This window comes from Lampetra planeri, unplaced genomic scaffold (assembly GCF_965212315.1).
Source record: "Lampetra planeri unplaced genomic scaffold, kcLamPlan1.2.h2 scaffold_1506, whole genome shotgun sequence".
Lineage (NCBI taxonomy): Eukaryota > Metazoa > Chordata > Hyperoartia > Petromyzontiformes > Petromyzontidae > Lampetra > Lampetra planeri.
Genome location: NW_027614229.1, coordinates 1 through 26,998, shown reverse-complemented (window position 1 = coordinate 26,998; position 26,998 = coordinate 1). Strand labels below are relative to the sequence as shown.

The 26,998-nt window shown below is 42.2% G+C and overlaps 2 protein-coding genes across 2 annotated transcripts; both read right to left on the bottom strand.

Moving 5' to 3' along the window:
* Positions 1–899: 899 nt before the first annotated feature.
* Positions 900–11,610, bottom strand: LOC144739459 (transcription factor RFX4-like; the record flags this gene model as incomplete). The annotated part of the gene is given in 20 exon segments (XM_078622412.1): positions 900–977; positions 979–1,017; positions 1,019–1,040; positions 1,119–1,284; positions 1,390–1,548; positions 2,476–2,596; positions 3,644–3,738; positions 3,741–3,759; positions 4,209–4,303; positions 4,635–4,779; positions 4,884–4,942; positions 5,097–5,197; positions 5,467–5,630; positions 5,733–5,810; positions 6,273–6,486; positions 6,574–6,635; positions 7,625–7,748; positions 9,221–9,281; positions 9,538–9,624; positions 11,568–11,610. Coding segments are annotated over 20 exon segments (1,932 nt in total), but the record flags the coding sequence as incomplete, so codon positions are not given.
* A 2,833-nt stretch (positions 11,611–14,443) lies between these two features.
* On the bottom strand, positions 14,444–26,369 carry LOC144739458 (DNA-directed RNA polymerase III subunit RPC2; the record flags this gene model as incomplete). The annotated part of the gene is made up of 18 exons (XM_078622411.1): positions 14,444–14,573; positions 14,917–15,090; positions 15,261–15,374; positions 15,748–15,914; positions 17,128–17,231; positions 19,153–19,295; positions 19,400–19,517; positions 20,113–20,271; positions 20,351–20,560; positions 21,854–21,981; positions 22,088–22,186; positions 22,296–22,370; positions 22,541–22,694; positions 23,675–23,837; positions 24,126–24,326; positions 24,493–24,654; positions 26,034–26,168; positions 26,253–26,369. Coding segments are annotated over 18 exons (2,553 nt in total), but the record flags the coding sequence as incomplete, so codon positions are not given.
* Positions 26,370–26,998: the final 629 nt, after the last annotated feature.

Below are 26,998 nucleotides of genomic sequence, written 5' to 3'. Positions count from 1 at the left end.
GATTCCATTATGAGTGACTGCAGCATGGAAAAAGACAGTCAGAGCAGGTCAGAGAGCAGAGCAGACTGCTTAGCTGCCTCTTGTTCACAGGCAAAAAAGAGGCCATTGAATAACAATATTTTAATAAATGCCCCCTCGCTCAGCTTTAGTTAGTGGCTCAAACAGATGAAGAGACCATTGAGAGTTGGAAACAAGGCAGGGTCACCTTTTACTGTCTACTTCCGCTTTGTGGAGAGGGTACTTCGAGGAAGCATGAGTGTGTGAGGCCCAGCTGATCTCCTCCCACCAAAAAGGCGGCAGAGACTGGAGGGCTCCAGGCAGGAAATTACCGTCAAAAGAATACCACCAGTCGCTGCATGTGCTGGAACATCTCTCGCTCACGTTTTAATCTTCATTACACCCTTTCACAGTCTAATCTGTGTTCAAGTTTGTGCGTACTGCATCTGAGCATCACAAACCGTTTTTTGGGATGGATACCCTGGTACATTTTATAGGCATATATAGGCATATAGGATGCCTGAAGCACTATTTGCTTTGTAATGCCCCTGAGCCACACAAAAGAACAAATATATACACACACACACACACGCTGGCAGTGTTAAGCAATAGAACAACAAGAAGAGAAAATCACCATAAATTCCACCACCAGAACCAATTTATGCTATGAATGCTGTATTTTTGGGTTTATTTGGAAATGGAAACAGGAGTAAAAGTAATTTTAGGATTTTAGAGATGTCATGAAGAATAAAATAAGCAGACAATATCTACACATCAGAGTAGGTGAGGTGATGACAGGTTCTTTAAAACAAACATTGTGTGTGCCAGCTAGGAGGACATAAAAAGAAAGCGACACACATCTCTGATAAAAAACTGGTATGGATCCAGCTTCATCGACTGACCTGTGCAGATGATCGGTGGTAGGCGGAGTAGTGGATGGGGGATGTGATAGTCGGCTCGTGGGCCAGACCTGGGTACGGGGCTCTGGATGGGATGAGGATGCTGGTTGGTGTAGCTTGCCGTAGTTGTAGCTACCAGTGTATCTAGAACGTATTAAATACATGAACACCTTGTTTTGACATTGACAGGTATCCGATAAAAGTCATGGAAATCCTAATTACCCATGTTCTTCTCTGTGGGTGTAGACTGGCAGCCGATTGGAGGAGGATGGAGGAGTGACTGGTGCACTGCTCCTCATACAGGAAAGCTGCTGCCCGCCGTCTGGAGTGGAGCCGCCTGCTGTTGTCACTGTGTATGTAAGGGACCAGGTATATGACTGAACAGCGCCTGGTAGACACATATACGGACACAACTGTGACGCTGCAGACAAACTACTGCATGTTGGGAAAGCCGTCACATTTAAGACAGCAACAGTGCTTTGCTGTGTCTCACCTGTGGTGGTGGGGACGCCAGTGTACTCTGGGGACGCGTCTGCTGTGGGAGAGCTGGCTGAAGACACGCCCACAGAGTGGACTGACCGAGCGGGAGAGTACGATGCTGGAGACGGAGAGGCGGTGGTGGTTTCTGACACCGTGAACTCCTGCTCTCTCTCTGTGGAAGATGAGAATGGAAGATAAACCATATTCAATTATTCATTTATTCATTTAGTATAAGTCATTTAATGCAAGTCAGCTAGAACAATTACAAGTATTACACTTATGCTCCTAAACCTATTCCACACATTCCAAGTGAATGTGTGAGTTGGTTGTATGTTAGTTCAGGAGCCACATTCAGCCCAATTTGATCTCAGGGGGGACTGGACCAGAGCAATCATAGCATAATAACCTGTGAATAACAACAACTCCAAATTGTTCCCTTTGTTTTGTACATTATGAAAATGTTTACAATTAATGAACTATCTGTTTACATTATTGACAACGTGAAACCTCGTACAAAAAAAGTGCAATTTCAGTAATATTCTGCTTTATTCTGTTTATCATTTACACATTTACACATTTACACATTTGTGTACAAATACAGCGGCTCTACAAAGGTACAAAACATAACGACAGGTATCTAGAACTGAAAAAACATAGGATTTTACTTTATGATTAAAACAACTTGTCAAGATATTGATATTATTTGAAATATTTCCACGTGTGTAGTGATCCAGACCTGAACTGATTCACCACCAAACTACAGTGGAGCTACAGTATGAAGGAAGAGAAATACTTCAGCTCTGGTTTTCAGTGTTACTAAAAACAGTGGAACAGGAACAACCATTACTTTTATTGAAAAGATGCAGTTGATGTTTCCTGTGTAACTTTCAATTCATCCCGGGTGCCAGACTGGACCCTCTGGAGGGCCACCTTTGGCCCGCAAGCCAAATGTTTGACACCCCTGCTTGGAAGGGATCATCTGTATGTGCGCTCGGCATTGTCATACACACTTTGTACCTTAAGAAGTGAGGGGCAAGTCACTTAAGTTTCCTGTGATGTGTACGGCTCAGTGAGAGAAGCTGCAGGGTGTCAGTCTTACCTGTGCTGCCATCGCCCTTCATGGCCCTCATGAGGTCATTGGCTCTCTCCTGGCAGTGCAATGACTCCAGCAGATAAAGAACATAATCATCAAACATAAGATGGATCAGGTGGAAGGACCCTGCAGTGTTTTAGACAGAAAAATATGATTAGCTGTCACTGATGAGGTGCAGCAGGATTGAAAGTCTGACTATGAAAGTGGCCCTTGTAAAGAAAAGAAAGTTAGACATAAAGCTTCAAGTGATGGCATCACATCCTCCACACTGACAAGACAGCTGGTGTTATTTTAAAAGAAATGTATGCAAGGCTGTTTCCGCCCCCCGCATCAGTGCCAGAAATATGTCAGCTGACCTCATGGTCGCACGGAAGAGACGGTGGCATGTGAGGGAGTGTCACAATTGTGTCATTGTGTCACTACTGTGGCTGTGTGCATAATAAACACTTGTGGCTATTGAGGGAGCGGGGTGTAATCCTGACCTGTCATAAAATGGAAAAGACAGGCAAACACATCGGGAGAGGGGAGGGGAGCTTTTGTCAATTAGTTGTTTGTGCACAGAGACCTGCTTTATCAAAACACAGCAACCAGCTGTGTCTCAGATATTCAAAGACACAGCCAAAGGAGGCCATTTTCCTTTTCACTCATTTTTATAGCTCCTCACTTATTGCAAACCTTAGTTGTGCAAAGTGAGGTGTTAAACATCCAACCTCCTTCATTTAGACTTGAGAGGAATCTGTTTGTGTACACTCAACCCAAGTACATGCTAATAGTTTTTGGCCTCCACTACACTCCAAATCACAATTGTTTTTAACACTTTTGTTAATGTTGATGTAACGTTGTACATTGTAATGTTGATTGTTAATCTGAAGTGACATTGTAGTTTTGTTATTAATTTGTAATAAAGTTGTTTTCATTTTATTATTACTTCTATTTGGAGTGTGTTTATTGAGTCCATGTTTTTAATTTGTCATTGTTAATTAATTAATTGCTAATTTGTGCATCCTGCAAAATTTGCATGTGCGAACGCGTGCACACACGTGCACACACGTGCACACACACACACACACACACACACACACACACACACACACACACACACACACACACACACACACACCGTCAATGATGAAAGGAGCAGTAGCGCTGGAGGACATTGACTAGCAGCTCACCAAAACTGGGGTGCGCTGTGAAGGGTCATATCCCGGATGACTCTGGTACCAAAGCATGACCACATCAGCAGGAACTGCTGGGCCAGCTTCTTCAGGCACCCGGCCTCTTCCCTGACACCTAGAGAGAACATTTCCATGAGAAAGGTGGGGGAAGGGTTGGGATGCCAGCATTAACCCCTCGGCTCGTATTTGGGCTTAACCCTCAGTGACGAAAAAACATGTCAACAAGTCAACTATTTAATTTGCCCCTGGGGACACGCCTTCCTATTGAACTATTGTCCGGTTAGCCCAAGACGTTGCCCTGGCAACCAAATTTTACAAGGCCATTTCTGGCACATAATGGACGCAAATGGGAAGCTTGTAGACATCATTAACCTGCGAGGATTGCCACGAAAAAGACTCTGCGTAGCCCCAGGTATCTTTACGGGGAAAAGTATATGCTGTGCAAATGCAGGTAACATCCCCTTTAAGAACGGAACATGGAAACTACACTAAGTGGAAACAACTGCAGATGATGAACATCTCAGCTATGTTACAAAAGTGAAAAAAGTCCATTCTCTGTCTGACCTTGACAACGCAGCGATCCACCATAGAATCCAGCCACTCAATATAAGCTTCAATTGGTGACTGCTCCTCCAGCAGGCGATCAAACTCCTGATACACTGTAAGAGAAGTTATTTTACATTGTTCAAGAATGACTAAAGTATGTAAATTGTGACTTTCTGCAATAAACTGAAAGCTTCTGACATGTGATCCTGTCTGCGTAAGTCAGAGCAGTGAGGCCAGTGGGGATTGGAGATGCTCCACAGGGGTGTTTTAGAGGAAAGTGAACTTGTTTAACCTTTTGGTCGCTGTCATTAATAGTTGACTCTGCCGGCCGTGGGAATGATTGTTCCTCTCTTTGTGTGTTTTGTGTGAAAGAATACTTGTCCATCTTTCTGTGAGACGCGGCACTCAACTACAAGTAGAATCGGTTGAATTGTGTCAACGTACAGTGGATAATAAGCTGCCTGTGCTCCTCTTGTGAGTCCTCCATGGTGTAAAGTGTCTGCTTGGTGATGCTGTTCAGGTCCACGTTCCTCCAGTCCTCCAGCATTTGAAAGGTGATGTCAGCACTGTTTATCACAGTTCGGGAAGCCTGAGGGACAGATAAATCAACAATATTACTTTCACAAGCATATCTGTATCTCTTATCAGCTGTGTTTGTCCATATGGATTTTATTAAAAAACTACAATAGGCACCTGACATAGATGGTTTAATGATGTTTGCCGCTTTAGAATCTGAGAGAATCTCCTGGACACTGGGTAAAAAAACGGAGAAACCATATGGTTATATCATTCATGCCTTGCGAGATTTTAAATACATATGACATTATTTCTTTCATGTATATAATAAAAAATGTAGAATAAAAAAAGAAATATAAAACAGAAAATCAATGGAGGTTTGTCACTTACATTCAAATTTGATATTCCTCAGGTTTTCTGGAAGGTCATGGAGGGCAATTTTGAGCCACTCATCAAGCTGTTTGGCAAATTTTCGAATAACCTGAGTCAAACTGTGTGAATGAAGGGAACACAAAAACAATAAATACAACTACGATAATAATAATAACAATAATAATAATACATGTCCATCAGAAGCTGAGATACTTATACGGGTTAACGTGGCTGCATACACATGCATTTTATATAAAGCTGTGAAATATATCAAAATTGTGTTCACTGCAGGTTACGAAAGGCAGAAATAAGCTTTTATTAAATCAGTAAAAAGAGTTGAAACAGTCATAGCACAAAGAAAACAAACTTGAGCAAAGAGTGAACGCACCTATCAGGCAGTGCTTGCAGGACAGTGGGCATCAGCACGCCGGAGATGGCTTTGTACAGAATGGAGTCACAAACACCAACTATGTTCACCACCGTGGGGGAGCCAAGGACCGGAAGCATGTGCGGCGGCATGCCCTGCCAGAAGTGCAGTAAGAAACTTTGGACCTAAGAGTCAGAGACGTGACACAAAATACAAGGTGATTCTGTTTTTCTCAGATGATTCAGGCTAAACACCTTTGAGCCTTGTAATTATTCCACAATTATTACCTCATCGAAGTTTGCCCGAATGACCGTGTCCAGTATCCTCTGACAATGTGTTCGGTACATCATGATGAAGGTTGACACCTGTGGGCAACAACAGTATTGATCTGATTGCATAACAAACTCAATGGCTGTTCTCTCTTTTGGGAGAAGAGAAGTGGCACCAAAACAAGAAAATAAATCTTGGACAAAGCATGTGAACCAATAAATACATGTTACAGGTCCAGGCGGGAGCAAAGTAATATAAAACCAGCTTTAGAGATCAGCAAAACACAAACCATTTAAAATGATGGCCCCTCTTTAAGAACCGGACAGCCAGTGCCTGTCCTTTGTCCGGTGCGAGATCTTATTATCTCCCCAAAAGATTAAGCGTTAGTGAGGAGCCAGCATATAAATCCTCAAGGTCTTTTTCTAAACGCAAACCCAGTGAACGTCCTGGGGCAGATAAAAGACTGGAGCCAGAGGGGGCGCAGAGATTCTGAGATGGAAGGGAAAGGTTGGGGGGTGGAGGGGGTGTAAGGATGGACTTTTAAAATGCCTGTTTACCCTCTCTTCAGGCAGGCTGGCGGGCAAATTTAGGTCTTTGACATTTGGAAACTCTGGCAGGAGCGTCCCCAGTTTGGAGCGTGGTGAATACGCCACTGTCTGCTTCGTAACCTCCTTTTTCCCCGTCTCGTTCACCCACGCCGCTCCCTTTTTGGAGTACATCACATCGTAATACTGAGAGGTCTCCTTCACTGCTATGCCATAGTAGTGGTACCTAAGGAGAGCCGAGAGGATTAGAGCGACACATCAAGCTTCTGTTCGTGTGTTGTGTACATGTTTGGATAAATCCACACTAACTCACTTCGACTGCCCACGTGTCCCAAGTCGTCTGGTTGTTAATGCTGGAAACTGCTGCCTTATTATCTGTATATCAGGAGAAAGAAAAGGATTTCGACATGATTACTGGGTTCAGGAAGGAATCAGAAATTTGTTTATAATCTTCTAAAAGTCTCACAGCAGAGAGAGAAATGAATTCTTTCTCTCTCTTCCTCATCTACGATCCAATCTTCACTCCTTCTTCCTCCCTTTTCCCACTCCCTCCATTCTCCTTTCGTTTCTTTTTGTAATGAGACTGGCTCATTGGTCCAGCTCCTGGTGCAGAAACTTTAGCAAACAGTGTAGCTCTCCATTGTGTGGGATGAAAACAGAGGCCAAGCTGTGAAGTTTCTGTCAGGCCCTACTTGATAAATGAGCAGACAGGGAGGCAGTCCGGGCTCTCGCTTGTTTTTTTGTCCTGAATCAATGAAGCCTTCCTAAAGGACACCCCACACTGCTCCAGCCACTGATCTAACATTCCGCAACATCTCACCCTTCCAAATTTCCTTTAATTACACATTAATCCAGGCCCCTTCTCTTTTTCAATATCTTCCGACAGGAGCTGTGGAGGGGCAGGGGTGGGCCAGGTTGGGGGTTGGGGCCGGAGCCCAGAGTACAGAGGATAGCTGGGGGTAGGAAGGCTGAGGAACTTCTCAGGGTTGTGGGAACAGACAAGACCACATCTCTTTGGCCCTAGATTTGCTTCACACTGAGCTCGAGCTGACATTACCTTCACATAAAATGAATACAGGCGTGAAATGGACAGATTAATGCTTTGGGATGTCAAAGTATACAAGATTACTGCTTTCATTTAGGTTTTAAAACATCCCGCTGCTGTTAAGCATCATCCTCTGAACACCGCCAGAAGAAATCCACGGCTGCATTGATAATTGATAATGCACCTATTGTGCATTATCAATGAAAACACATTTTTAAGACAGGGTTGGTGACTTTTGTGGGTTCTAAGATGTTTTTAATTACTTGGTGCTGATGGAACTGATCATTTCATCCTTCACTTCTGCTGCAGTGAAAGTTACCTTTCCAAAGCTGGCTGCATTCACAGGCTGTGTGTCGTGCTTCTCACTGAAGTCGAGGTAATGCATGTAGAGTGCACTTCGGGGGATGCAAACACCTTCGGCTATTTCGTAGTTCTCTTCTAGCCTGTAAATGAAACTGAGACTCATCAGTATCCATAAAATAGTCATGGAAGTTTGTTAAAATACGTAATGTGAAATTTAAATAGGGCTGCAATGGTCACTGCATTGCTGGTAAATGGTTAGACATTAGCCATGTTTACTGTGTAAGAGACCAAATGACAAGCCAATGATAGAATGTGATGACATAAACTCCAACATTAGAGATTGACTCCTAATTCCTTAACAAGTGGCATGCTTGAACGTGAGCTTCTTCTTTGACAACCCCCCAAAAAAATAACACACGAGAGGAGCAAACTGTGTGGATGCACATTGTACGTCTTTTCACATCATCTACATTTGCCACTACATGTAGAAGCAGACTCCCTCCCCCAAATGTCCCTCCAGCATTAATTGTTTATAAAAACATGCAGTGGACCAGTGACAAATTTACTGTCACATACATCTTTACACAGACATCATACATTGTTTCTGGTGTCAATAAAGACAATTTGATCCTTACAATTATAGTAAACAAATCAATATAATTTCTCACTTAATGTCCAGAGGTAATATATTTGCCTTTAACAGTAAATCAAATGAAACATCACTTTTTCTTCTCTCTTAATGTCCCACCGTGGTGTTGCCAATTGTTTCTTAAGACCTACTATCACGGCTGCTCTTTTCATAATTAAAACATCTGAATATGTATTTGCTCTAAAGTTGTACACCGGTCACATCCAGTGTGACTGCACACATTTACAAGTCAACTTAAAAAAGGATGGACACAAAGTTTAGCCTTGAGGTGCACCACCATTATTACTAGTTTAAGTATAAACATTAAGTTGGTAATTAAGGATTGACTGTTTGATGATAATTGATGGAATTAATAGAAAAAAATAAATACATAAAACATTTTAAAATTCTCTAGGAAATCGTCATGATCTGTCTGGTTGGCATCACCTTTACATTTATATTGCAACTGTTAATTACCTCTGATCTCTCATCTCATTCTACAAGAGCTCAGGTGTAAGTAAGCAAATCTATACTGTACAGTCCACATCTTCTACAGGACTTGTGGGTTTTTGGTTTAAGGATGAAATGTGTCCTTGAACAACAATCATCCAAGTATTATTCAAGTTTTGTCAAAATTAACTGGATTTAACACACTATTTTGTGATTGTTGTTACAGCATCAGCACTTTTATGTATATAAAGGTTCTCTTTCAGAGTAACCTGGTACTGCTTTTAATTACTATATTTTTTTAAATCAAATTTCCAATTATTAAAGTTTGTTTTGTAAAAAGGGCCTTGCAAACAAGTAGGAGTGTGTGTGTGTTTGTATGTGCGAGCATGCAAATCCTCCATTTGTTGACAACAAGAACAGAAATAAATTCTCTTCCTGCAGCATCACCTCATTTTATATGAATTCATCACACATTAAAAAAAAATCTACCTGTCCTCATTTTTTCACATGTAACTAGAAGGATAAAAATCTTACCATTCCAGAGTCGCTGGTGTCGAATGAGGTTTAGAGGCTCTGTTATTTTCTTTCTCTTCATCTGTGATTTTAGGGCAAAATGTAGTTGTTGTTGTTTAGTTGGGGTCAACAACATTACAAGTGCTTTTTAGAAGTTAGATGTTCTAAATAATAACCCTTTTTTACTGTTTTTTACTGTTCAAAAATAATTGAATTACCTCTAAAGACCACAAATAATAGTACATCATAAGTTACAATACAATACGTATTATATATTGAGTAGAACATCAATGAGTGAGAAGAAAAATCAGAAATACATCAGTTTTCATTCTGCTTACGTTCATCATTGGACATATTCCCCAGAGATGTGTGGCTGGAGTATCTCTTGCTCTCGCTCTCATTGAGGCATCGTTCAATCCAGCTCTCTACAAGAAGGACATGGACGAGCACAAATTACAGAGCTGAGCCTATTCATTTTTTAGGAAATAGAAATGCATTGTAAAAAAGGAACTGTGATTGTTATGGGGATAAAACAGACATTTTAACTTCTCAAACTGACCACGTGAAGAACTTTATCATGAAAAAGAACAGAAGCAAAGCTCTGATTGGTGCCCTGAGTCCAGATCACTGTCTATACAGGACATTTTTAAATGTCCCTAATGTGACAGGGTGAGCTGACAACAATCGATTGTGTGGGCAGTGCCGCAGCCACGGCTCTATTTGAGATGTTTTCACCAAGACGGCAGGATTCCAGCATTGTTCCCCAGAGACTACGGGCGCACACACTTAAATGAGCCTGTGCGCATTACTGAAGCAGCCTCATGGAAGAGAAGCCATTGTCCTGTTTTAATTTCTACTTACAAATAGCTCAACTGGTGTGCTTTCTGTGGCCGGCTGCAGCCAAACACCAAAGCTTTTGTGTAGAAACAGATTCTCTGTTGATGTGAAACACCAGTTCAATGAAGTATTTAATGTTTGATAATGAAGGGTGAATACAGGAGAAACAGGCTGTATGGTAACTATTCCTGTTTATCTGAGTGTAATCAAGATATTTTATGGCAACATTTTAAATGACAAGCAGCCCAAAGTCCTAATCTGTATCTGGAACTTATTCCTGGCAGGATAACCTGTTGAGTAGCTTGCTGGACGGACTCAGACGACCACACAATATAGGAATGTTTTAGAAGTTTACGCTCAAAGAGGAATTTACACTTCAGTGCGCATGGAGAATCATTGCTGCAAACAACAGTTCTTCTTTCCATGATAATGTTCTTATGATGACAAATAGTACATCACACTGACACTTTCTGTTACTAAGGTCAGGAATGTCACTACACTAATACACAAAGTATTAGTGCTGCTGTAGTTTTAGTTTACTTAGATCTCATTAGATGTTGGAAAGAAGCAGCTATACTTTCTGATTTTCTCGAAATATTTTGGATCATAATGGCAAAAACAACTTATATTATTTCTATTTTTGGTTTAAGTAAAAAAAATAAAAAAACACCAAGTTATCCAAACACAAACACAAAACAAGCAGATTTTCATTATTTCTCTACAGGGTTTTCTGCTCTTCATCTAAAGAAGCCAAAGCTTGGAAATGTGAATCCACTGAGGTGAAGCTAATTCTCCACAGAGGCTCAGCTCTCAAGCTTCATTTGCCACAGGGACAGATAAGTTGGGGATCTAAATAATTGGATTAAATCTGATCAACAAGTGAAACGGATGTTCACACATTTATTAACACACGTTTCACGACTAAACAACCTTCTACTGCAACAGCACTTTCAAGAGGTGCTTCTGGTGAAAGCCAAGACCATCATTGATCTTTTTTTCCTTTGAACGTTACTATTTCAGCCTTTTAATCAGATTAGACATTACCATTTAGTTTTCAAAGAGCTACTTACATGTAGGTATAAAATATTTCACTGCTGAGTTTATAGACATTGAGGTTGTTAAACTGAAAAATGCTGATGGAAAAGGAATAAAGCTGCAAGTAGCAGGTGCATAAACACTTTACAGAGGAAAAACTCTCCTGTTGGTTAAATTGAGCAGACTGGAAAACATTTTTAAAAAATAGTACGATAAATTTCTGTGCTTTCAGTGACTTTTTTCTTGCATCGGTAGAAAAATCAGTCCTGCAGAATTTCCCATAAAGGACAGAAAAAAACCATTAAAACACTCTAATGTAAAAAAAAAGATTAAGTGACAAAAAGGTCAAAATCTGAGATTCCACATATTTCCTTGAATGATCACAATGCAAGTTTGAGACGTCCTGCCGTGGAAGCTGGTGCGACGTCCCTGAATGGATGCTGAATCTCTAAAAAACCTCCAGAGAAGCAAAGCGAGCAGAGTGAGCAGGACTGACCTGTGGAATCCATGTCAGGCTCCTCCAGCAGCCCGCAATGCATCCTCTTCCCATCAACGACACTTGCTCCTCCAGGAAAATGGCTTGGTGCACGTTTCCCCCTCCTCAGTGGCTCTCCCCTCGTCTCGCTCTGTGTTTCCGTGACCACTGCCCGTCACAAGAGATGTTGAGTATCTGAGATTCGTGGTGCTGGTGGCAGAGTAGAAGGGGGAGGGTGGGAATAAGGGACTAAGGGGGGTAGAGACTCCTCCAGAAATCCAGCGGGGGGAAAGCCAGACCCGTCAAAATGTTTGCTGATGTTTCATGGGAAAGGGGCTGATTTTATAGGAGCCCTGATGGGGACATGTCATTGATAGGCTTGGAAGGCTGATGAATGGCCCCAAGTCAGATGGGGATGTGGCAAGGCTCACTGGAAGTCTTTTGTGGGGCTGTTTTGAATAAGAAAAGCTCCCTCCCAACCAAAAAAAAGAGGCTTAGATCTACGCAGTCCTAACACTGTGGCCTCCCCGTCTTCCATTATGGCATTTAATATGTTTTTCTACACCCACAAGCTCCAAATAAACATACATCCCAACACAACTGCCTCTCCTGTCATCTCTTTTGATTTAACGCCCATTTCACATCCTATGGACACTTGTTGACACCTTTTCTGAGGTTTTTGACCTCCCTGGATTGGAACGCTATGAAACCATCTTTGTGACAATCATTGTACAGAGTTGACCAATCACACTCGCTCACAATCGCTCTCAACACTGAAACATGTCAAAATAGTGTGAATTTCCTATTTGAGTTCTTGCCTCTTTTTGCTCACTCTTTCGCTGTGGCAACCATATTTTGGTGTGCCTCTGAGAGGAGGGAACGGTCACAAAGGGGGGGAAGTAAAAGAGCAAAGCCCGAGGCTGTTCGGGCTCTGATGGAGTGCCTGAGAGCTGGAGAAGGGAAAGCTGTGATTAGAATATGAATGGTAACCACAGGAGAGGGGGAGAGAAGAGGGGGAAAGAAGAGGGGAGAGGAGAAAGGCGGATTATGGCTGAATTACTCACCACATCATGGTTAGCAAAGGAGGACTTTCTCTAGCAGTGCGCAGCCATGAGCTTCTGCTCACCAACACACACACCGTGCACACACCTGGGAGCACGTGTAGGTCAGGGCAGTAGCAATAGCGCATGGGATGCTGTGAATGGTCAAAGTCTGATGAAATGACATCAGACTTATAAATGATATAAAGGAAATCTCTGCCAGAGAGTGAAAGGATCCTGAAGACACACTTCAGGATGACAGAAACATCATCTCTGAAAGTTTCACTGCGCTTGAGAAGACTAAACAAGATTGTTGTGACGCATTGATGACACAATATTAATATGAATTCATTCAATCTGCAACCTTAAAGTAGGATCTAATTATTTTTAGTCCAATTAGGAGAGGGTCTGTGTGTGTGTGTGTGTGTGTGTGTGTGGTGGTGGTGGTGGTGGTGTGGTAGCACTTTCTCTGTTCTGCCACTGTTATCTGCTTATTCGAGGCCTCTTAAAATAGGACAGGTGCAGCCACCAAACAGCCTCTTCCACTCTTCCTATTCTCACACAATCTACCCTCACAAACGGATGTGTACCGCTTTTGTTCAGTGAAAAGGCCCCAATTGAGTTGTGTGTGTATGTGCGAGTGGGGGGTATGGTTGCACTACTCATGTCATGTTGGTGGTATTAAGGTTCTGGTTTGCAAGGGTAACTGCTCGTGTCAAAAGCATCTTTCTCTACATGCTGACATACATGAGGCCAACTGTACGTCCTCACTGAACCCCGTCGGATCAAACATTCATGAAAGTCGCTCACCTGACTTCCTTCAATCACCTCAGCTTTTGAATCTAATCAAATGTTTTTTTTATTTTAAGTACTGATCATGATCAGTGTTTCATTTGCAATACATGTAATCAAATGTTTTTTTTATTTTAAGTACTGATCATGATCAGTGTTTCATTTGCAATACATGTATTGAAGTGTTGTCCTGAGCTGAATGTAATTTTTGGCCAGAGTTTGTATTTTGTGATGCACACTGATTTAGTTCAAACGAATTGGATTTGGATTCAGTGATTTCAAACACTCTAAAACACAATGTGGATATTTGACTTCTGTGAACAACAGCTTTAAGTGTGTTCTTATTTCAGCATGAGATGGATTCAGATGTAGGACTCATTCAGTCATTCATTTACAAAGAGTAGATTTATACATAAATCATTGCATAATTATGGTTACGACAATAATACTTGAGTATTTGGCTCGACCTTGACCTGCCCATTTTTTGTGTGTGAGCACCTGACGAAGCACTGGTCTGTCTTGTCTCAGTTCCCCAGCAGGTGACAGTGGGTCATTGTGCCAGTAGGCCACATCAACACTTGGGAGAGAATTACGGTGGATTACGTCCTGTCTTCATGACACCTGGTGCTCAGCCACCTGACAGAGGAAACTCATGTCAGCTGCTTCAACCAGCAAAGATTTCATCTGACTATTCATGTTATCTCAGTTCTTTCAGATTTGACAATTAGTTACATACTGCATAACATTTATATTCAAACAGGAGACACAGACAGAAGAATTCACATTTTCAGCAGTTGATAGTGTAACACTTTGTGTTTATTATAGACACATACAGAGAGAAAGATGTGAAAATAGAAACAAGAAAAATTATTTTACATTTTGAAGGTTCAAGGAAAACCAAAACAATTGTTATTCTCCCTGTTCTCAGACATTCACACAAATGCATCCAACAGAACTGAAATCTTCATTTTATCAGCTGAGACAAGAAAATATCTTTGAGTGTCTACCACCAAGTCCGCTGACTAATCTGTTCACTCACACACTGGTCCCCACACTCTGTCCGTGTCACTCGTTGTAGCGCGACAGTTTGAGTCGGGGGATGATGTTCATGGACTGCAGCTCCTGGAACAGCAGCTTGCAGGCGTACGGGATTCGCAGTGAGGAGACTTGGCAGGATGACTTACAATAGTGGCACCTGAAAGAGAGAAAGTACGACATGGAACTCAACAATACTGAACTGGTAGATTTTCAGTTTACTTTTGAGTCTGACTGTTTGCCAGTGTTAGCGCAGTGAGCTGGAAATCACTACTGTAAAGATGATGATAGTGGTGCAATGTAATCGTCGAATGCAGTGTCACTCTGCTGCATGCACATGTTCTGTCCCTGCACTGATATGTTAACATAAAGATACTTTATGACAAGATCAAAGACATGTCCTCCAATAAATACAATACTGTAACTGTAACTGTAAAAACAACCAGGGTAGAAACTGACGATAGACAAAACCAGACAGGTGTCCAAAGAAGTACTCAACCTACCATCCTGAGTAGCCCAACAAGCCACACTGTCCACAAACGTCCACCTCAAAGGCATCGCTGGAGATCATGAGGCGCTCCAACAGTAACATGCTTGCTCCATAGCCAATCAGACAGTCACGCTCCATCTCACCCAAACGCAGACCTCCATCCCTGGAGCGACCCTCGGTTGGCTGCCTAACAGATTCACAGTTTCCATCAACTTGCTGCAGGGTCAAACACTTGTGTACTTCAGTTACTTTTGATCATCTGTACCTACTATGAATCTCACAATGGAGTTGGTACTCGGTGATTAGCGGTTGCCTTGACTACATAGATGTAAACAATGTCTTGACCACTGACTTTACCTGGTGAGAACCGCTCTGGGTCCGCGAGCTCTGGCATGCATCTTATCTAAGACCATGTGCTTCAGTTTCTGGTAGTACACTGGTCCAAAGTAGATATAAGCCTCTAGAGGTTCCCTGAGAAGAAAACACAAACATGGAAATCAACACTAGAACATATAATACATATAATCAACATGTGTGTTTAACAAACATATCAAACAAAAGTAGCAATCATTTACTGATCATAGGCGGTCTAATTCTGTTTTATCTCAACCTTTTTCAGTTAAGGACCTTCAAAAATTGAGTTTTGTTGAAGGTGCATTCAGGCTGCTGTGGGAATCCTCATGTCCTTCACAGGACACTTCCCTGACATTTTTGGCTTTTTTTATAGACATTAAACTGTACAAAATAACAAGCTGACATTGTGAGAAGAATTACAGACAGGTTCGATTAAACTGTCAAGTGACACATACAAGAACTGTGTTGGGGGATTTTTGCTCGTAATTACCCAGTGATTCCTGAGGTGACGTAGTCTTTGCCCTGGTAGTTGTATCCATAACGGATGAGGTCCTCACACACATCCTTCACCTTGCTCCCTCCAAAGGCTGTGCCATAGTGAAAGCGCCCGTCCAGGACTCCCGCCTTCCCAGCCAGCAGTTCAATCAACTTCCCCACCTGAGAGAATCAGACACTCGTTCATGTTGGGAAATAAAACAGTGGCTCTGTTCATGATGTACAATCCTTTGTCATTTATATTCTGTCCTGGACCAACTCTAGATATTAGAGGTGAGATTAGATAACATATGTACCCCTCAGGGTGGGACCAGCCATGTAAGGATGACTGATTTCAACAATTCCACTGAGGTCGCACCCAGAGGACCTCTGACCCCAGCACATAAAGGAAAACACCTACTCTCATTTCACTCTTTCACCACAGAAACATCCTCCCGAGCCAAACATTTCTGAGCGTTTCCCAGGACAACCGGAGCCAGCAAACATGCTGGCACTGACAACTTGAGCAGTAAAGATCATTCAGGATTTTATAGCATAAGAGACAAGAAGCTGCCGGAGTCACAGCCAAGATTCATGGTATTCACATCCAGCAACGTCCTCCAGTTCAGATGTACTGTGCATGTTTGATAAAACTTGCACATACTATTACAGGCGGCATTTTTGTTGGCAGCTGTCTGCGCAGCAATAAATATCTGTTTGTGAACAATAAGATTGCTGTTTAGCGACATCAATGGACTTGTGCTCTGGAGGCCAATGATAACCATGAGGAGAGAGGTTGAGATAATGATGGTTTGTCTCAGAAGAGCCAAGCAAACTTGTGGAGAGCAAAGGTCAACACTCAAACTGCAACTATTAGGTGTCAAAACTGATGTTTCCTCCATCTAAAAACTTTCATTTGGCCCATTTTCACAGTTATGATGACGTGAATGTGTCACAGTTAGCTCATGATAAAACTACATTTTACAGAAATACTATCTACTTTATATTCTACACAAATAAACGCTAAAAGAAAGTCTATGTAAATATGTCTAGATTTCCTAAACTCTCTTTTTAATTTTGCTAGTAATTTGTGTGTACCTTCTCTTTTTTCCCTTTGTTCTTTGACTGCTTTAATGTGAATTTCCCTCACAGGACGACTTTCTATTCTATGAATGTACACAAAAAAATTGAACAGAAACAAACAAAAAATGAACATTACATGCAGTGGTAATTGAGTTTGCTTATCTATAATTCTGTCAATCATCTGTGGAGACTTAATATTTAACAGCTCCAGTTTTATTCATGTTCTTCTCTTAGAATAATTATTATAGTCGTATAATGATAAAATCCATTCTACAATTCTCTTCAATATTTATGTACATGTGTGGAACCATACCGTCATTCTGGAGGGATATCCATGAGGGTTCATGATAATGTCTGGACAGATGCCTGTGTCACAGAAAGGCATGTCCTCCTGCGGGACGATGAGGCCACAAACACCTGAGAGAGACAACAAAAAATAACTACAAGGAGAGCAAGTTTCTTTTTAACATGAGCTTATCCACGTTTAATTTGAGATCATAAGCAACAAATGGGTTTAAAAAAATGTTCTCAACAGTCAAAACCAACTAATCATTGTCCTTAACATGTACAGTAGGTCTACTTTAAAGTGTTTAGTTGTGATTATCACTGCTGGGAAGATTGGTCCGGACATTTCCATACTCATGTGGACAGTCAGTCTCTTTTGAGTCACTGGGGGGCAAGCAGCTTGGTAGCCAGGAGTTTAAGTGTGAGTGCAAATGTTTGCTGAGGGGCCGAAGCACTCTTCCCTGGCCAGGGTAAACAGATTGTAGGCCCATTTGCAAATGAAAAAATAGAAAAGAGGGAGATGAGAAGGAGAGCAGGAAGTGGAGAAAGGTGCTTAGATTGACAGGGAGACTGAGATAACACATCCCTGACTTTCACTTCAAATCTGAGGAAGTGGAGGGGATCGTTTGGAGAGGAGAAAACGAAACCCTGTCAGCCAACTGGTTTACACCACAGACTGCTGATGTCTTACAGGATGTTGACTGGGAACAAGTACAATGACTTACTGGAAAGTCATCCAACAGCAGGAAGGAGAGATGTGAAAAAAACAGAGAAAAGGCAAGTATGGCACGACCAGAGGAGGATAGAAAAGGGGAAAATAAAAACAAAGGATGGGCATTATAAGGTTTGAATATCAGGGTAAACTTAGTGTGGAAGAGGATCAACAGAAACTGGAGAAAGTTGGAGAAGGTGAACAGAGCGTTGAGAGAGCGTGACAATAGTTCCCATAACAGACATCCTCAGTGTTGTTTGTTTTGTGTGAAAGTGAATGATAAAAGAGGCATGAAATCAGCAGAGAAAGGCAAGACAACAGCAAGGGTCCAGAGCTCTCCATCACAGCTCAAACAGCTCCATGCTGGCAGCTGGCACAATGGGCCCCTACCACTGACACCCCCACACCCCCTTGCACAGACTCTACAGCTGTGTGTGTGTGTGTGTGTGTGCATGTGTCCAGTAAATAATTAACTTATTCTGCTCTGCTGACCCAAGACTTATGAGACTGGTCCTGAGGAGCCAGAGTCAAATTCACGTCTAATGAAAGAAAAAGCCTGTAGTTCAAGATTCCTATTGTTATGTTTCTACATATTTGACAAGAGAGAACATGATGTTATTTCTACACTCAATAAAAAGTTTCACTTTTCTTCATCCTTTTAAATAACTGCTCAACAAGCAGTTGCACATCTGGGCCCTTCCAGATAAATCTCCCTCTACTAACCCCCCAATGACCCCTCTCTCATCTCACTATCTGAGACAGAAGACATTGTCCCGAACCCTGAGCTGACCGCCCTGTGGACACTGCTTTAATGAAGAGAGTAAATTATGCATGGCGCCAGTTAGCTTTTTGATTAAAACATCATACAGGCCCTCTATAGGGGAGGTGCCGCAAAAACAATGGCGGTTGTAAACACTTTCAGGCCACTAGCAGGAGAGTATTGCTGGGGTGTAATAAATTTGCATAGTCTGGCACAGGACAAAGAGCCAATTAATTGAAAAGAGCTCTTGAAAGATGAGGACAGAGGGGCAGTGACAGAGCCACTGGGACTTGACTCAACAAATCTGACTACCTATGCTTTTTTAGTTGTGTGCAATCGGTTGAATTGAAAAGTGGTGAGTGTTAATCTTATGGTGACATATTCTTCATGTGTACATGTGTGCTGATATGTGGGGTTGGGAGAAGCGGCTTTTCATTATTTTTGGTATGTTGCATTGTAATATCTTTTCAGAGAAGCACTTTGTGTTGCATTTTTAATGTATGAAAGGTGTTATAATAAATAAAATTTGACTTGACTTATATGAATGTGCAAGACTTGTCTGAGAGTGCAGAGGATGACACCTTTCTGTCCATGTCGACTGCTGAATTTGTCTCCTATCTCAGGCCTCCTGGTCTGTCTCAGTAGGATTTTGATGAGAAAAGCATCTTCAGCATTGGAAGAGATCATGACCTTTTCGATGTATGAGTCTGTTGAGCCCTTATAGCTGAAGAAAGACAACAAGAGAGAGAGCGATCAGGTTTGGTGCAGTGCTTCCACTCCCCAGCTGCTCCAATCAACAGCCGAGCAGGTGGGCTGCTGAGCACTTACCTGATGGGCACGTCTCTGTACTGGGGTTGGCCTGGCTGGGTACTGCCCTCCAGTGGTGTTTGGGTGACAGTCGGCATGGACTTATTCACCAACACCTGCTTATTCTCCACCCGCTCACCTGCAGTGCACACAGAGCATCAGGGTTTGTCAGCATCAGCATGTCTGAATGGACCTTTTCCAACCACGCAAAATAGTCAGAAGCAATTTCTGTTACATGATAAAACAAGTGACATGCAGACACTATCTCTGAACAGGGCCTGGAATAAGGAAATCTCATTTTTCAATTCTAATTTCACATAAAACCGACAGAAATCAAACCAAACATCTTTTAAGATGCATATGTTTTAATATTGTTCAGGAATAACCCTGACATTTAGGAAATTCTGCAGTTTTCTCTCTAATTTCAGCATTAAAAAAACGCACTTTCTGGAACGAGCCCCTGATCAAGCTACTTTTATAAACGCATACAAAGCTGCTGGTATGGTGTGTGTGTTTGAAAATGTTTGAACAATTACTGGAGTGTCTGTACTTTTACCCAAGAACCTTTATCTTTATTCTCACTATACACAGCCACCTTTTCCTCATGTGAAAGCAGCAACTGTTCAAAATCGGGAAAATTGTGTTATGTCCTGCACAACATTTTAACCAACACAAGGAGGCTGTTTGGTTTTAATTGTAGTAATCAGATGTATTAGAAAAGTCCAGTGACTCACCAGGGGAGCAGATCCCATCAGCATCCAGGATGTTGTGCCTCCAGATGGGCTTCCGTGTGGCAGCATCCAGCATGGGACCCATCACCTTGTCAAAGGTTTGGTTGGTGTAACGCCGCAATATACACTTGGAATTTTTATAGACAAGACAACGGCCAAATCCTGGGGGTGAATGGACGAAATGCAGCATTCGAATACAACCCAAAATTCAGATTTAATCTGATTCTGCAGCATTTGTAACCTCTGTCAAGTGATGCTTTGTTGAGGACCAAAGCGTCTTCAATGTCGTAGCCGCTGTAGCTCATCACTGCAACAGTGGCATTCTGACCAGCTGGCAGTTTCTCAAAATCAATGAGCTCGATGGTTTTTGTTTTGACCATTGGTCTCTGAGGATATGCCAGCAGGTACATCAGCGTGTCGATACGATTCCTCTGGTTGTAGCCAATGGTACCTGGAGAGGTGACATATAATAATAATAAAAATAGCATTAAAATATTAACTATAACCATCTTATTAATATTATTACTATCATTATTATTATAATAACGTTTTATGTAGCACTCCTCTAAGTACAAGTGGAAACAAAGAGACAAGAAAGTACAAGAGGGAAACACAATTGGAGAAAGAATGGCAAACGAAGGCGGAGCAGGACTGTCAGCAGGTGATTTGGAAGAGGTGGGATTTTAGTTAACTTGGCAATAAGGTGAGTGTGTGAAATATGAGACTCTAAAAATGAATCTTTCATCAAACTGACTTTATATGCATGTAAAATGATTCCAAAGTCATGAGACGGCATGCATAAATGGTATGTATCTGTTATAGGTGTTTATTCCTGCTGTCGGGTGGGTCATGGCTGGATCTGGTTAGCACCACCTCAGAGCAGCGGAGCAGCAAGAAATGGCACAATGTCGGGCCTCCCTGGAAGTCTTGACATTTGTCAGATGCTATTACTTCACAATCAGGCTACAAGCACAGAGCCTGTGATAATAGGCCCGGGCCACACAACCAGATTTGCACATGTATAGGGTTGTCCACACAAAACAGACAAGGCAGAGGATATTGGGCCAAATATAGTTCCAGTCTGTGTTTTTGTAAAGATCGGGGGAGGGGAGAAAGGAACGGAGGTAAAGCCGTGGGGTGGGGGTGATGGTGGTTCTGATGAATGTCAGCAGGGCCGTTTGGGGAAGTTTTGGTTACCAAGGAGCTGCGGGTGCACACTCTGTGGTCTTTCGCAGCTGAGCACACTGACCCCCTGAGCACAGCCAGAGCAGACACAATGAATTGCTAATGACACTCTGGGTGACTGGCAGGGAAAGGGCCTCCGCACACACACAGCACAATAGAGAACCTACGCAAGCGCCCCATGTTTGATGTCCATGCGCATTCAGACACTGAGACACACACATAAGAAAAACACTCAGTCACATATACAAATGTATTCTGACAAGACGTTGAGCAGGAGCAGAGTTTTAGGAGTAAAAAGCAGCAGGCTTCTTCTCCCTCCCTTTCTCACTACACTGTTCGTTATGTCCTATTGTATGATTTGAACTTGTGCAAATAAAACCTTGAAGCAGCAGATTGCAGGGGTTTAAGAATGGTGTTCATGTGAGATTAAATTACTGTAAGTGTCCGTGTTTGTCTGTGTGCATGCAGCTTTGAGGAGCATGTTTGAGGAGGGATTTGAGATCTTCACAGTTTAATGACCTGACGGTTGACGGAAGCTACTTGCTCAGCTCTGTCTTACCCATGGCCTGCTTGCCCATTGCACACTGGTATGTGTTCCTGGGTGACTGGTTGTGATGGGGGTAGGGAATGAGGCCGGCACACACCCCGAGCAACGTGAAGGGTTCGATCTCCAAGTGGGTTGTGTCCCTGTTGGAAATTAGAAATAATAATATTAAATAAATAACATCAAAAGTGGCAGTGAAAGCAGTGTGTGAACTAACGAGGGTAATTTGAAAATGACAGAAACACTCACTTGTTAATCATGTGTTCGTAAAGTGCGACCTGGCAGTCGTTCTCCTCGTTGACATCCAGGTACTCCACCAGACCCTCGTGCAGGAAGTCTTCAAAAGTCCTGGAGTCAATAAACATGTTTCCATGCTGTTGGAATCATCTCTAATATAATGCTGTTCTTGTGGTAAAAATATTTGACAGAGGTCAATATATGATAGACTCGACTTCACCTGTAGCCCTGAGAAAGATCTTCAATGTGTTTGTTCTTCACCATAAGCTGCCCTTTTTTCACAATAATGTATGGTCTAAAGTGGGGGGAAACAGAACTCTGTCAAACATCATGAATCACCAACATGAGGCTACAAAATTATAACTGAATTCGACAACCTATTCCAGGTCATTTATTAAAATCTGTTATCGGGAGCAAGAATTTTAGCTTTGGAATTGAAACTGGAAGTTGTTCAGACTTTCCCACCTGCAAAGACGTCCTCCATCGGAGGAAATGTAGACACAGCGGTCAGTCAAGTTGGTGGAAATGGACACAAATTCGTTGATAAAACCTGCCCTCCGCATCAACCTGAAGGTGCTGACCAGTTTATGATGATCTCGGATTACACCTAGAATATTACCTGTGGACATGAACAAAGACAGATGGACGGTTAGACAGGTGAGCTGAGACAAAGATGAGGACAGATCATCCAGTGTATTTGGTCACGTCTCTACAACAGACCATTGCAGTCAGTCTGGGATACATGTCATATAGATTCAAATATTTCATGTAATATTTGATAAGATTAAGCTTTAAGAACTGCGAAAACAGACACTATTACAAGGAATTAAACTAGTAAAATAAATAGTAAACAAAAAATTGTCAACACAATTTTGTGTACAGATAAAAACTCCACAGGACATACACACCAGGTTGGGAAATGATATGTCCGGGGCCATGTGACAACTTATATACATTACCAGTCAAAAGTTTGGACACACCTTCTCATTACATTTATCGAGAATGGGTGTCCAAACTGGTTGTGTATTTTCAATTTTGGTTTAAAAACTCCTATTCACAAATGTCAAACTGAACGAATGAGTTTTGAAGCACAGCATGTAAAGCAGAAGGACGTTCTGAGCCTCTATTCCTGGTAAAATACAGCTCAAACTGCCTGCTGAGGTTGTGCTCATATCAAGACTGACAGACGAGTGACTGGAGAACAGAAGCGACTCTGTGTTCGGCCTCTGTGTGACGGCACATTAGCAGTGATTATTCTGAAGGGCTTTGACACCTGCTGCTACCAACTAATTAAATGGTATGGCAGCTAATATAATTTGACAGTTATCAGTGGTGAGACAAACATACAGTAATTACAGGCCAAGTTCTGCCTCAAGAACAACACCTAACGCTGCCATGAAATTAACGACTTATCAGCTTCCCTGCAAAATACAAAACTGTCTTCTATAAACTAAACAGAATACTTTCCCTTCATTCTCATGAGCAAAGCATTCACAACACCGAGGATTTAACTTTCTTTTCAAGTGATCTAAAGCAAAAGTATCTTGTGTTCTTCCTCTGTGCCTACTTATTTATGAGGCTCCACTGCTGCACTTTTACCATTAAGAAAGACCAGAAAGACGCTGGGGTAGGAGAGCTCCTCTCCGCACAGCAGATTGACGTCTTCTACGCCCAGGTTGAAGGCCAGTTTGATGATTGGACCGTCCTCCATGTCAGTGGTTATGTGTGTCATCAAAGCCAGGTTCTTCACCAGACCACAGGCCTACAAAATCATAACGTACGGGATTGTTTAAAAGCCTTCACACACAGATTTTTTTAGCAATTATTTAGCTAACCATTTTGAGCAGAAATAACACAAACATTCTTAACATGATTTTGAATTTCCATAATGTAAAAGGAACATTGGGTACAAAGGACAGAATGTGTGTCCATACGTGCTTGCAGACGTTATTCCTTGATCCATAAATGCATCTAAGTGTTCATTATCAGAAGAATTATTTGGCTGTTTATGTCACTGGACGGTCAGGCGTGGCTGCTGCAGCCCACTCACCTCTCCCTCAGGGGTGTCAGACGGGCACAACATTCCCCATTGCGAGGGCTGCAGGGAGCGCGGCCCGCTGACCTTCCTGGTCTTCTCAAACTGGGAGGAGATCCTGGTCATCATGCCGAGAGCCGATATGTAGGAGAGACGAGACAAGACCTGGGTGACTCCCTGTCGGTCCATCTTGAATCTCTTCAGAGACCAGTTTCCCTTTGAAAACAGAAGAAGATCTGAACAACCAATCACATTCAAGCACTGCTGAGCTGCTGTTCAGCCAATCACTGAACGACTTGATACAAACTAGTTCTGTATGTATTCTCAACTGCAGTGGTTTGAGTTTCTTTAATCATGTGGATTTCAAGCTGCACCCACTCACTGTGGATATGGCATTGACCATGCCATTGGTGATTTGATCCTGCCGCATGTGTTTGACCACATCAAACTGTGCTGCCCTTTGTTTGGGGATGATCTGATCAGCAATTTTCTTCAGCTCAGAGTTGAACTTCTTAAACAGATCTTCAAACAGCAGAGACAGAAGCTGAAAAGAGGTAGAGAGAGGTGTACTGTTATTATTCAAAATATAAAAGTTACTTGCAATCTTTTACTGCCAACCCCCCAAAAACATCCCACGTTCAAAGCGAGAGTGTTTTCAGACACAGAGTCGTTGTTACGTCATCACAGTCTGCTTGTGTTGATCATCAGAAATGCGATGCCGGTAGGATTTAATAAGCAGGTGTGCCGACTCACTGATAAGCCTGACCTGGCCTCCGTCCCAGGTCTCACTACTTCTTCACAGGGCCTACAGGGGGCACGCTCTCTCACAGCCCCCACCCACCATGCATTAGCATACATCAAAACACAGGCAACGCTGTCTGAAATTAATAAAGAAATTAAGCCTCCATAGCGAAGCCAGGCCAATTAGTTGAATGTCAGGGAACCATAATTGGAGAGTGAGGATATTGCTGGCGGTGTTAGTGTGTAAGCCCCTATTGAAAGAGGGCTCCGTACCCCCACCTCTTCCCATCTCCTGCTCCTTATACAGAGCAGGTTGGGGGGGAAATTAAAGGCCTTAAGACAGCAGTAATTACATTATCAGAGCTGGGCCTGCGGATTAGCTCAATCGCTCCAGTCAAGGCAGCAATTCTATTGTCAGAGTGCTGAAAAATCCCCATGCTTCCCGAGCTTTGGGATTTTGGTGCCACTGCATATCTCTTGCCTGACAAAGCCAGGCTGAAATACAGGAGGGAGGGGGTGAAAACAAAACGGGGAAAAAAACAAAGCTGAAGGGAAATAATGAGAGTCTTATTAAAAGAAGCAAGCAAGAACAAAGATCCAGGTGAGAGATCGGAGCTCAAGCTGCCGCCATCCTCTGGTCCAACACTGTGATCTGTTCACACTAAAGCATGTGTGAGCGCTGAGTGCAGCTCTATTCACAAATTATTAATTAACGTCATGTTTTGTTTGTGGCGCAATTAGAAAAGTAAGTAAACACTTTTCACTTGGAATGAAAATGAATAACACCCAGTGTGATTGGACTTTTGCTGTCAGATATGAACTCATTTACATTCTCCTGCTGGGATTTTTTTTGAACTCACAAATAAAAAATAATAAAAGAGCTATGTGCAAACTTAGGGAGAACTTGACAGCAATTTCTAATTTCCTACTTTTAGATGTCAACAATATGTAATCACTTGAAACCAGGAGTTTTCAATTTCCTCCTTCACAGAGTTTGTTGTGGATCTAAAGTAGACCAGAATGGACCAAAAAAAGCCTGTCTGTCCTTTTCTAAATTTGCTTGACACCACAAAATCTTCTGGCCAAAAGTTTGAACATAAGATCAGCAAAGACAGACTGATTAGATGCTGACCAGGTGTTGCTCATGCACTGAATATGATGGTGAGGTGCATGGATGCTTACTTGTCCGGCCAACTCCAGACGCTTGTTGCCATAGTAATCTCTGTCATCCACCTTGTTGTCCCCTTGAGCTAGAATCACCCTCCGCACCATTACAGCCAGGTAAATACACTTAGCCCGGAAGTTAAACTCTTTGACCTGAAGGCAAATAATGATTTTATTCGGTGGAGTCATGATAGGAAGTGTATTGTTGTCATGTAACACTGTTGTTTGTTGGCATACAGGCACATGTGTGAGAATAAGTGACGCCAAAAGCTCTCTGGCTTCCTCCATCTTGGTCTTCTTGGGTCCACCCCACATGCGTTGCCTCCGTACTTTATTCCCAAGATACCTGAGAGCCTGAGCAGCAGATACAGCAGAGAACAGAGTCAATTTGCAGTACATATCGTTTTTTTTACACTTGTATATTGACATGTTTAACCCGTCTTTAATAAACAAACAAACCAACATGCTTTAAAGCAGGGGGCACCTGGTACCCCGCAGGGACCTAACGTGGTGCCCACAGGCCTGCTGAAACTTTTGAATGGTGAATGTTTCATGAATGGTGAATTTCCTGCCTTGTTAAATCACTTATTGATTCTTCATGATTCTATGTAAAGTTAAAACATGCATTTTTGCTTGTCAGAGGTTTGTATCAAACTGGAAGCCCTTTGGATTATTTAGTCCCTTTGAAGTAGCTCGCAGTTTCAAAAAGGCTGGTGACCCCTGCTATAGAGGAAAAATAACTACTGTGGTTGTGAAATTACTCAACTGACAAAAATAAAACCTGCCATAATGTTTCCCAACAATAATCAGGTCTCCATTATCACAACAGACAAAGGTCAGTACTTCCTGAATGCACACCCCAAAAAACGTTGCAGCACCTCACGTTAACACGCGCACACACAGACACACACACACACGCTCATTAAAAAATGATGTCACATATATGTCTGTGCATCACTAAAAAGCAACAGCTGACAAATTTG